Source organism: Larus michahellis, chromosome 1 (assembly GCF_964199755.1).
Source record: "Larus michahellis chromosome 1, bLarMic1.1, whole genome shotgun sequence".
Classification (NCBI taxonomy): Eukaryota; Metazoa; Chordata; class Aves; order Charadriiformes; family Laridae; genus Larus; species Larus michahellis.
In genome coordinates, this window is record NC_133896.1 from 49,700,942 (window position 1) to 49,713,523 (window position 12,582).

A 12,582-nucleotide genomic window follows, 5' to 3' on the forward strand; every position below is an offset into this window, starting at 1 on the left:
TGACGGCCTGTTGTTTCTCAGAATCAATAAACACCCAGTTAAATGCTGCCAATATTTAATTAGATCCGTACTAAGTTTCCCTGCTTGTTAGCAGGGCTTCCCATCCAACTACAGGAAGGAAGTTCTTCCTTGTAAACACGAAGCTCCAAATAGACCAAGAGCAATCTTCACCTGTGCAGGGTCTATGACCGAAAAACAATTTGAGGCATGCTTTACGCCGAAAAAGTTGGTGGTATGCATACCGACGTACTCTCTTCCCCTCTGATAACTCTCATTCATGTAGCAACGCTTTCTTGCATGGCAGATAAGGAAAGCATGCCAGCATTTCCAATGAAACACCCTTTCACAGAGGTGTTATGCAGACAGCATGCTTCCAGATGAACACCAGATAAATAAACCACTGAGGGCAGCTGGTTTCCCCTCTAATCGTGAGCGCCTTCTGCATGACACAGACCCCGCTCTCCTGCGGTGCGGGATCTGGAGCGGGACATGGAGCTCTGCCTTTCCATCACCGCCGTGACTCAACCCTTTTCGGTGCATCCTCCAGCCTGTCGAGCGCTGTCGATAAAGAACCAAATCCCCGGGGCCCTGGGCCACCCCGACACCTTCCACCCCAGCCACGGCTGGCCCTGCCACGGAACCACACCAGGATCTGGGGAGGCGGGAAGGGTTTCATAAACGAGTGTCACAACTTGGCTTTTCCAACCAGGCAGAGCTGCCGGAAAAGCCGGTTCCTAAAATAAGGGGAGTCGGCTGGCCGCTGGGCTGGCTTTCAGCATTAGCAGCCTGTTCGCCCCGAGGGAACAACCCCCGGTCCCCGCGGTGGCTCTGCCCGGGCCGGGATCCCCGTCAACCTGCCCCCGCCGCGGCGCGGAGCGAAGGCGGCGGGCGGAGACGCTGCCGCGCTGCGGGAAGGAACCACGCCGGGGCAGGGCCGGCCCCACGCCCCACCGACAGGCCTCTCGCCCGGCCGCCGGGGGCCCGCCCGCCGCCGGCACCCCCCCACCCAGCCCGGGGGACGCCGCTGCCACCGCCCCCATCTGGGACCGCCGCCCCGTCCCGCCCCGTCGGGGCTTGGGCCGGCCCCCGCGGCGGGCGAGGGGGCGGCGGCGGCGGACGGGCTCACGGCCTCGGCGGCCGCCACGGGCCTACCCCCTCCCCTGCGCCGCAGGACAGGACAGGACGGGCCGGGCCGGGCTGGGCCGGTGTCTCCGTCCCCGCCGCGGGGAGCCCAGCCCCGAGCCCGGCCGGCACCAGGAAGCGGCACCTCCCCGCCACGCCACGGCAAGGCAAGGCAAGGCAAGGCACGCCATGGCATGGCACGGCACACCGCCCTGGCCGCCGGAGCGGGTCTCGCTGCCTTACCCGCTGCAGAATCCGCCTGAACATGGTGGCGGGGCCCGGATGCCGCCGGGCGGCCGCTGCCAGGCCGAGGGGGAAGCCGCGGGGCCCCGCGCAGCGCCGCCCCCGCCCCGCAGGAGCCCGGCGCGGCCCGCTCGCCCCGTGACAGCCGCCGCGGCCGGGTAGGCGGGGCAGCCGCCGCGCCGGGGCGGGACCGCACCGCGCCGCACCGCCCCGGGGAGGGACGGGGCTGCCGCCGCCCGGCCGCGGGGAGCCGGGAGGAACGGCGGGGAGACAGGCCGGAGGGAAGGAGCCGGGTCGGCTGTGGCGGTGAGGGGTCCGCGACCCCATCTCCTCCGTGAGAGCCCGGGGCGGGCTCCTTCCCGCCGCGCCGGGCCCAGCTTGGCAGCTCTCGGTGCGCCGGCGGCGGGGGAACCGGGCTGCCGAGGCGGGGGAGAAGAGAGGACGGCGGTATCTCCCCCCCAGCCCTCGTCCTCCGTCCCAGCCGGCCGGCAGTGCCCGCGGTCGGGCCGCCAGCCCCGGCAGCGCGGCCGTCCGCCTCCCCGCCGGAGCTGCCCCCGGCCCCTGGCAGCTGCCGGGACCCCCCTGGCCACTGTCACCTCTCTGGGCGCGGGTCCCGGGCAGGGGAAGGGACAAGGCGCGGTTTGAACCTGCAGGCGGGGACTCACCGCATGCGGCAAAGCGCAGAGGCGGCTCCGCGGTTACTGCCTTAGTCGTAAGGTGTTGGAAGTCCCAAGGAATGCACGTTAAAGGAGCGTTGTTAAGGCATTCCGGGTTGGATGTTTAACTGGGAATTTAATTCTGAAGGAGCAGCTGCTTCCTTCAAGCCCTGAACTGAAAAGGCAACGTTGCGTTGTGACCCGTTGGGTGTTTTCTAAGTACCAGAAAATTTTGCTCACACAAGCACACACTTACCTTCAAAAAAAGTGCAGCCTAAAAACATCCATTCAACCAAGAGCCTATTTCTGTACATGCTGAGGCAAAACCCCACTGGCGAGCTGCTGGAATACCAGTAGCTTCTATAAGGTGTAGCTCAACACACTACAGTTCCCTGTTCTATTCTAAAGCTGCAACTTTCACACACTGGATGCACGACAAAGGGCCATGAGTAAATAATAAACCTGTTCAATGACTAATTGTGCCAAGTAGAGCAAACATCATAGCAGAGCACCAGTTGTGCTGCAAAGATGGAAAACGTTTTTCCACTCAAAGGCTGACATTTCCAAGCCCTCTCAAATCCCCAGACTTAGAGCGAGTTACAAGCGCATGACCAGCAGGATTCGGCTGCAGCAGCTTAAGGCTGGAGGCACAGCAGCGTTATGTGTTTGGACTCGGTTTACTCCGGCTACAGGCTCCAGTGTGTTCAGCGCTAATGTCATTTAGTCCACAACTGGGGCGGGTTATGAGCACACACGCAGCTGGTAATGGCTTCAGCTGACGAGCGGTGACGTCTTTGGTCACGTCCATTAGATCATTTTCATTTATGTGTCCATAGTATGAAATGGCTTTGAGTAGTTTTGGCAGTAACGAGGTTTGTTTCTGAATTTTGTACATAGGATTAACGATGGGAGAAGGATTATTCTTGTATGGCTGTACAGTTCCTTAAATATGTAGGGCAGGCTGTAAACATTTACTCTAAATCTGATAAAAATTACTGCAAATTTTAATACCTCACTCCCTTTACCAGATATTTCAACAAGAGCAATTGACAGACTAGACAATGAACTGCTGGAGTGCTCAATTTACCATACCCGGGTAAGTTAAGCTGCCCATCTTTGCAACATGTTTTTTACTCTCCCAAGTTAGCAATTCCTAAGTGCTCAGAGGAAGATGACAGAGATTTGAGGACACTAATTAAAAGTCTTACATCAGAGGAGGATTTTCTTAGACAAGTCTTGCAAGGAAATGCATGATCCTTTATTTGTGTGGATGTTTGTGTGAACATATGTATCTGTCTCCCTGTCCACCCGTCATTTCCTCAGTAACTTATTAATCCATCAGCCAATTTCAATCAAATACAACAGAGCCAGATAAGGCTCAAAGATAATTAAGTTCCTACAAATTTAAATAGGCAGCCAGGAAGAGGACCAGTCTGTAAAGGAAAGACTGCAGTGAGACTGCCTTTACTAAGTACCAGAGAATGCACATAAAAATTCACCCCTGAGGCAGAGATCTAGGAAAAAAAGATTAAATTGGTCCCATTTCCAGTGGAAGTCCTTGGTTTTAATTATTGTGTGTATGGTAATGCCTATGAATTCATATCACGGGCTGCCCTAATATTGAAATCTCAGGCTGTTAGAACACGGTTGAAGCCCTCAGGCATGGGAGTTGTAAATTTTCATTTCATCCTACCTCATAAACTCTGTGAGGGGTTTGGCGACAGGAGGGTTAAGGAGAGCCTTTCTGTGGAGTCCATTGGTGGCAGAAAGTCTCAGACCACGATCATGGCAAAGACCTTCCCAGATCCAGCTGGAAGCGGGTATTTCATCCTCTAAACAGAAGCCAAAGGCTGAAAGTCTGAACTACATCAACCTCTTGCATACCTGCAGAAGCCAGCATGCCTTTATTTCAGTAGGGAACTGAAATCAGTCTTTTGGTTGTACAAACAGTACTCAGGATGGCCCAGCATGCACCAGCAACTCTCAGACTTTCCAGCAGATAATTGCCTTATTTTCTTTTTTTTTTTTTTTTTTTTTAAGTGGCTATGCATATAGCCAAATAAAAGCAATGATTCCTGGACCGTGGCTCACAGGAATCGGTGCCCATGCAATCTTCTGCCGTGACTGAGGGCCACAAGGAACCACCACCACTTGGTACAAAATGGCAGGGAAAATTATGCATGCTATGTCCACAGCACATATGCTCACTTAGACTTGGGGCCAATAAATTTGCAAAGATTCTGGGCTACTGTCCTACATGTTTTCAGTGTTTATATGGATGATTATTTTCAGTCATGTTAAGTTCTTGACCTCAAAATCTCTTGGTCACAAGCTCCTTGGGTACATGATGTTCTGCACTGGAAAAGCATCCCATTTTTTCAGGATGTTACTTTTAAGTATTATATTTTTAAAAGGCATCAGCTTTTTTGTTTTCGTTTTTTTTTCCTAGCTCTTTTAACTCTACATTGTTTGACTGTCACTATACGCTGCTCATACACTTTCAGCAAGTAGATTTCAAATTTAACCACATGGTTTTCTGAGAATCTCTCCTTTAAGTTTACAGTTTACAGAAACTCAGTTGAACACAGTTTGTTTAAAAGATTTGTATGTTAGAAAACATAATAACTAGCAGGTAAAAGTAATATAATGTTAAAAATACACATCACAAAACACGGAACAAAGAGAAATAATAAGATTAAAAAGTATTAAAAAGTTGCCAACCATCTGTCTTCAGAGATTAAAACTTTCCATAAACTCCCCTTTATCTCCTCAGCCAAGCTCCTCCAGCAAACCTGTGTTTGAGGTATTGGAGAAAACTGGCTTCTACACACAATTTAAATACGAACACCCTCCCCCAGCCCCCAAGAAATTATACAATTTACCACATGGAAATTATTGATCAAAAGAAGTATTTTGTCTTAAAATACTTCATACAAGCACAGCCGATTTGTTAGCTCTTGGAAAATGTTTATAATATTCCTACAACCACAGTATGTGCAGCCAAGGATTCAATATAGAGATAAAGATTATGGTCATCATCTCCTGTTCAGCTCTCAATGATTTAGAAAACCTGCCACCTGGAGTTTGGATTCTAAAATGATGGTAAAGTACATAACATTTCATAAACGATTGTTAGTAAATTTGTGACTAGAAAAAGAAGCAACCTATTGTAAGTGCAAAACTGTAATTCATAAGTAAGTAGTACAGCGTAAGTTACAACATTGCTGAAACCAACAGAAGACGTACATCTGGGATTTTCAAATTCCTCCGAGTGGCTTATGAGCATGTATTTCATAGAAAATTAGGGCTTTGAGTGTTCCTAAATCAAAGGAGCATTTCATCAAAATGCCTACTAGGAATTAAGGAGAACATGGCTGGACAAATGGAAATCTGTGAAGGGAAAATTACCTTGAAGAAGAATGTTTCAGCTATTGATACTCTTGTCCCTCAAAAATATTTGCAACCAAAATACACGGAGTGCAGTTCGAATTCACATTTTCTTCATTTTGCTGAGAAACTACAACTGAAACTTGTCGATCTTGCAGGCAGCACCAATAAGCTTGAAGAGGCAAACAGCAGAAAACACTTGATAAAAGAGAAGTTCTTGGTGAAACTAGTGATACGGAGAAATAAGTGTTAGATGGTTGGGATAAGACATCAGTGAGACATGCGCTACATCAAGAAAAATAATGTTAGAAGTGTCACGTAAGGGCGAAAAGTTAAAAAGGCGAAAAACATTGGAAACTACAGAAATTCCACATTTTGGTTCAATCTTTGTAGACTTATGAAGTCGTAAAAGTGTATGACAAAATTGGGAAGCTTTATGAAGTACAGATTTGGGCACAAATGCATTTTCAACTGAAGGCAGGGCTGCTTAGCACCACAGATGGGCCACTGCCATCTAATGGGGGTACGTGGACCTGGCCAGACAGAGCTAAGGCACGCAGCTGCCAGTCCCTCCCTGCCTGCTACCTGTATATATAGGGCATATCTGTTCCACAATAGCCATAGGAGAACTAAGATATCCACTTAAGAACAGCTAAAAGGCTTCTCAGAGTTCTCAAAGTATGAAAATCTCTATTTGTTACTGATCTTACTGTTTATGTAGGAATATACTTTAAAATGGACAACGGCTAAGTATTAAAATGACAGCATCTATCTTGCCTTCAAAAGAATGTGACAGTTCGGACTGAACTCGCAGTATTTCATTATCTACCATTTGGCTCCCCCTCAGCTCTATTGGCAGAAACAAATGCATTTAGCCTGGAAAAATATTTAGGGTGTTTTTAAACTGGTGTTAGTAAATCAAGATTATCCAGTGGGTTGGGCACTAGTCTAAGACTCTAGGAGACTACGTATCATTTTGTACTCAGCCCAAAACTAAGTCCTCTGAGAAACACTCCCCACCTATAAAAAAGAAAATACCAATATCTCTCTATTGTGAAAATAAATGGGAATCTTGTGATGAAAAGCTTTATAGGAGAGTCAAATATTACTACTACTGTAGATTTATTGGCAATTTGGTGATAACCAAACGATTTATGAGCAGTAAAAGAAATTAATTCTAGTTTCCCATGAAGAACATATCCCACAGCTTCACCTTTACAGAAACTCCATCTTCTGCCTCTCCAAGGCCACTCAGGGCCCCACCACACAGGAGAGAGTATGTGCTGTGGTCAGTCCAGAGCTGCACAGCAGCTCCTGTACATCAGCTTGGCTCACTGATCTTTCCATTAGTATAAATGTGGACCTTTTACCTCCACCCAGTCATCAATTTTGTCAGAAACGCAAGAAATATAACAACCTTTGAGACATCTACACCTGTTTCCTTTTAGACTTAAAAACTGCCCCATGGGTTCAAAAGGTATGTTGCGGGAAGCAGAGGGGAAGAACATTGAAAGACACAAGGGGTCACCTCTGCTTCCCTAAGGAGCAAGACAAAACCCATAGGGTGGTTTTAGTCTATGTTTGAAGTAGTCAACCATCTTTCCTGACCCATTCCTTTCTCAGTACAGAGAAAAATAACAGCTCTTCAGTTCTTCACTCGAGGTACTGAAGAGGCTGGCCAGAGCATCACTACTTCACCCTGCGTGTGTTAGGATGAGTGCGTTTTCTCAGCTCTGTGAGAACCAGGCTGGCTCTGTGATGATGTCTGTAACAAAGAGCTGATGACTGGAGGCCAGCTCCTGTGCTACAGAAAGCCTCTTTTAAGTCAGTGCAATTATTTGCATGAGTAACGAGCGTGTGTACTAATAAAGGTTGCATGGCTAGCATTAATACCAAATCCAAGAGCTCAAAGTCATGACTTCTATCTAGTGCTACAGAACCTGAACATGGTAGGATTTGCACAGCTCCCCCCGAGGTAACCCCAGCTAAAGACAGAAATAACAGAATTGCCTCTATGAACAACAAGAAATTGCTCCAGTGACTGATTTATTTTTTTTCCACCCACCCCAAGGACTGAATCACTGTGTGGAGTATGCCATGTAGCTTTGCTGGAGTAGCTGGAGAGACAGGCACTGGAACTAGAGAAAGCCCAGCAGCACGCAAGAGAGCTTAAGTCATAAATATGTATGAGTTCATGTAAAAAATAAACCTGATATTAATATAACCAAAATCTGAGATGGAGAAGATCTGCCACTGAGTCACGCAGAGCACTCTTTGCCAAATCCCTCAGTTAAGAAATTATTCCGTATAAAGTTGAAAGCCTGCCACAAAACAAACGCTTTCAAATTCCACCCTAAAAAGCTGTGGTACCACGGTCATTCTGATCCCGTTACTTCAGAGACGTTAGCTCTTGCTGGCAAGTTTCCTAGGCACTTTCCAGTAAACGGCACAGAAAATGGGTAAATAGGAAGAAGACAGGGGATTGGCGGAATTCCACTGCAGAGTAAAATTCAAATATTTTAAAAAACACATTCTTTGGGGTTACTTATCTGCTCACTTTGGTATGTGGTAATACACACACGTAGCTTCTTTTTCTTTGGGTCTCAGACACAAACTTATTAATCTCCATCAGTCTACGCATACGCACGTTTGAGGATATTTCAAAGATTTTTCAGCAAAATGCTTAAAGTGCCAAATGAAATAAGCAGGGGAGCCCTTAGTTATGCAGGTTGTAGGAAATGCCAGTAGTACTGATCATTTAAATTAATCTCATCAGGACTCTCTTAGTTACAGTGGAAACATAAGGTGGATTTTCAATGTCATGTATGAAAATCTAGTGATAATAGAGTTGTGGGCATAGTTTTAATCCCCCTTCTGAATAATTGCAAAACAGCTGAAGGTCTGTGGGGTTTTTTCAAACACAAAACTCACCAATTGTATGGGGGCTCTTTGTTGGTTTGTTTTTTTTTTTAAATATATGAATGTCCATACAGCACTGATTCAAACACTGTCCTCTCTCTCTGAAAATTAATGCGCTATTTGTTCATGGCTTTGTATGTCAGCAGATGCAATAAATGTTGGCTTTGTTGGGAGTCACTGTGTACATGCATTGCATCAGCAATTCAGTTAAATATTTTTAAATGGTCAGAATAGAGGCTGCTAAATAAAGAAGACAAATAACTATAAAAGGAGGTTGACAGGCTTTCTTAAAACAGTAAACAAATTCTCCTGTAGCTTTAGAGTAATCACACAATGCTTAATGGCATCTGTTATTACAAATTCAACCTTTCAAAGTCTAAAATGCTATTTTTAAGCTGTAGAGTATTGCACTGCCTAAATGCCCTGCTGGTCAACCCTTGATTTTCTTGCAGTACTGGCCAAACCTGTCTATGTAGCAATTGCAGCAGTGATTTAGACATGAGGAAGAATCTTGGGAATAAGCAAAGGAGGATTACAAATCTCTTTCAGTTAAGCTTTTTTTTTTTAAAGTTAAAATGTTCACACTAAAAGAATAATGAGTGGGACCATTCATTCATCACCTTCTTTTCCTTGTATAGTGCAGGTAAGATCTGTAATTCCATAAAACACTTAGATAAAAGTTTGCAAGCAAAAAAAGGGGCTAATTTATAAATGGAAAATAAAATGCGTATACCAAAGTCTAGGGCAAACAGGCAGTGGGAGTCAAGGAAGGAAAAAGTAACAAATGCATTTCCTGTGGTGGGACGACGAAATCCTACATGGTTACATGGTTCTCAAGAATCAACCCTTCAACAGCTGAGGCTTCCCTTTCGTTAACGCCAGCTACAGGCATTGCTGCGTCACCTGACAAGACAATTTTAATCTGGATCAGATGTGTGTGCACCACTGTATTTCTGTTTCTTCTGAACTAACAAGAGTATGGGATACAGTGTTAAAGCAGTTTTATACTTTGTGTCGACTAAAAGTTGATTGCAAGCAAAAAAAACCCACCATCAAATCCATTTATAAAGCTGGCCAGAAGAAAGTTACTGCTTTAAAACAACGCTAACACATTTTATTAGGTAAGATAAATTGACAATTTTACTATTTGTGCTGGCAACTTTTCTGATCCACCGTTAAGTACCCTGAAGCCAAATTTACCAAGCCGTGTACCCACAGCCTGGCCTCTATACCTGTCTTTTCTTGGACGGTTGTTAGCTGTAATGGTAAGAGCAACGCCAGTGACGCATATGCTCAGAAAATAAGTGCTCACTTTTTATTTCCTGCTTGGCATCATAATGATACTGAAATGGCTCCTCCTAAACTGGATATTATATATTGTAGAAGTCTGTAGTACGGGCAATTGCTGCCTCAAAAAGTTTTTGAACCAAATAAGCAAGAAAAAGCACGTTCTAAAGAAAAGATCTTTTTAAGATCAAAGATTACAAAACCGATTAAAACCATCCAACCTGCAAAGTGTCTCAGTGGTGGTTTAACTACCTGGCTAGAATATGTGTTTAGTGCACCAAAATCTCTAGATGAGTTTGCCAGGTGATTTGGATGAGCAAGAAATGGAAAATCAGGTGTACTGTTTGAAGTTGGCACATTTTATCCTATTAGATATTTCTGGCCAAACATAGAGATTTGCCACAGTGAATAATAAAGCCGTTTTTGGTAGGCAATTGGACAACACTGGTTTGTATAAAACTCCTTTCTTTTTAAGCCTGTGTTGGGTAGTCACAGACCCTGACAGTGTAATTGCAAAAATATAAGGTTAAAAATGTCATTTGTCTTTAGGAAGGAGGCGAGGGTCATCTGCTGCTGCATCATTTCTCAGCTGTCCGGCAACGTGACGTCTGCAGCCAGTTTGTACAAGACGTTCATGTTATAACCTGGCCCAAGGCAGAAAAATAAATGTGCAGGCATTCAGCATTTCATTTCAAGGCATTCAAAGAAATCTCCCAATAGGTGTCAGATATTGAAGGCTGGACTCTTGGCTCACTTGCAGACAGTGGGAGTTTTACTGCTGACCTCAGTGAGGCGTTGGAATCAATATTCCAGTCTCCACTAAGGAAAGAGAAGAACCAGTACACACAGTTCATGACTGGGCAGGGCTTTTCTGGTCATCCTGACTTTTGATTCCCATTAAGGACTGGTGTCCCTGTTAGGCAGAAACACAGCTTGGGACTCTGTTGACATGGAAAGGTGGGTAACATGTACATGTACCTGTCAGGGAGGTGTGTGAGGCTCCAGCAGAGGACCTGGTTGAATGTGGGAACCAGAGCAAGTCCCTCGGCCGCACAATGCAAGGGCTCCACTCAGAGGTCTCGCAGGGAGACCTGTGCCTGCTTATAGACATACATGGGATCTAGGAGAAAAAAAGAAAAATCATTGAGAGTCACAATCTTATACTTTAAGTATTGAGGTACTAGATACGGAGCTATCTCAGTGTCACTGGGGGTTTGCAAGGAAAGGCCCTGAAACAAGGGGGGTTTGTGAAGGGCAATTAGTTTTAACAAGTAAGTAATTTACTGAAGTGATCCAAGAGTCTTATGTTTATAAAGGACCAACTGATGTTTAAATACTATTTTTATGAGTGTAACAAACAGCAAATACTAAAAGGTACCCTCAGATCCGGGCAGAAATTGATGCTGAATGGGGTTGCTAACCTGAAATATGTTTTAAGAGTAGTAAAGAGATTTTAAACTGAAGTTGCAGTCAGGAATTCAAATTGCAGCTTGTTATTAAAGATGTTGGTTTCCTGATGTCTGCTACCCTACTCACAAAGGACAAGAGCTGGCTACTCTAACTATCTCTGCATCACAAAAACATTTACAGATGATTATAACAGGTCTGTCCATTTTTAGTTGCCAAGGGCCAGGTTATTTCCTACTGAGACAAAACTATGTAAAGGCTAGAACTTTGTACAGTTACTATTTGGTATTTCTCACTGACCATTTAGTGCAGAGGATGACTGGGATTTGCAGGTCTACAAGTTACACTCCTCCGTAGGGTCATCGCACAAAATCTGAACCCCTCCTGACAGCCTGTGGTGCCTCTGGTGCTTCTCTGCTTTGCTCCAGAGCTACCCCCCAGCAAGGCTCCCTCTTCATCTCTGCTCTCACCAAACCCTGCCTTGAGCCCACCGAATGCAGATTCGCTAGGATCTTTAGCATACCGTTCTTCCCAAATGTGTTCCTGTCTGTTCTTCCTTTGTGATACCACTGGGAACATCTGCTTCCTCCACAGCAGTTTATGTCTTTCTCTGAGAGCTGAGCTGACACAGCAGCAGATCCCAGGGGCTGTCCCCCCGTGACAGCATGCCTCCATCAAGTGACCACGTCCATCAACCAACCTACCAGGGGAGTGAGACTCTGTCACAAAATAAATCCCATTTCCTTTCCATATACCACAGGATATTCCTAAGACCTACAGCTGACGGCAATACATTTTGCAGCAATGGCAGCCCAACAAGCAAAAAGCCATTCATCCAATGCCAGGCAAAGGTGCTGAAAAAAAATTATTATCGTCTGATGGAGCAAATCCGTACCAGCAGTCCCTGCTAAAGCAGAGGATCTCTGGGCCATCCCACCCTTCCATCTCTACCAGCCCAGCACAAAGAGCAGATTACATGATGATTGCTAGTGCCTTTTTGAAGCATGTTTTAATGTACCATTTACCTGGAGATTTTTCTGTTGTTTATCCCTATTGTCCTTAGCAATTTGCATTTAATTAGTAGTCTACATGTGTTTTTAAGGCTGATGTTTCACAGCAGCAAATAAAAATTACTTAACTGCATCTCGGAAGCACGCAAATGGATCCTAACTCTATGTTGAACCAGTCCTCTCTTCTGTCCTTTCCCTTCCAGGAATGGAGCTTGAGCTGCCAGAAAGGCCTGCTGATGAAAGAAAAGGTCATTAGCCACTGTGGATGAACTCAGTCTCTTTGAAGAGACCTGTTCACTGTGGACTTCAGGTGACTGAGGGTATTATGCCTTCTGTTACAAAAAGCTGTGATGGTTGAACAGCACCCAGCAAATCACTGAGATGTCACGTCACCAACCTCAGCTCAGCAGACAGCGTAGGTGAGGACGCATCACGTTCAGCATTCAGGCATCTCCTGGCAAACAGTTTTCCTCTTTCTACCCTGACCACTCAGCATGTCAGCGTTGTTTTACAACACCTTTGCTCCCAGCTATATTCAGACATGATGAAGT

General features: G+C 45.8%; 1 protein-coding gene across 2 annotated transcripts in view; it reads right to left on the reverse strand.

Moving 5' to 3' along the window:
- The window catches only part of EEA1 (early endosome antigen 1), a 70,612-nt gene extending 69,095 nt beyond the window's left edge, over positions 1 to 1,517 (reverse strand). Inside the window, exon 1 of one of the 2 annotated variants that reach the window (XM_074574903.1) lies at positions 1,366 to 1,517. In XM_074574903.1, the coding sequence (XP_074431004.1) occupies positions 1,366 to 1,389 (24 nt within the window). In that variant the 5' untranslated portion in view covers positions 1,390 to 1,517. The remainder of the gene's footprint in view (positions 1 to 1,365) is intronic. The other variant, XM_074574913.1, reaches the window with a different exon arrangement.
- Between the last annotated feature and the right edge of the window lie 11,065 nt (positions 1,518 to 12,582).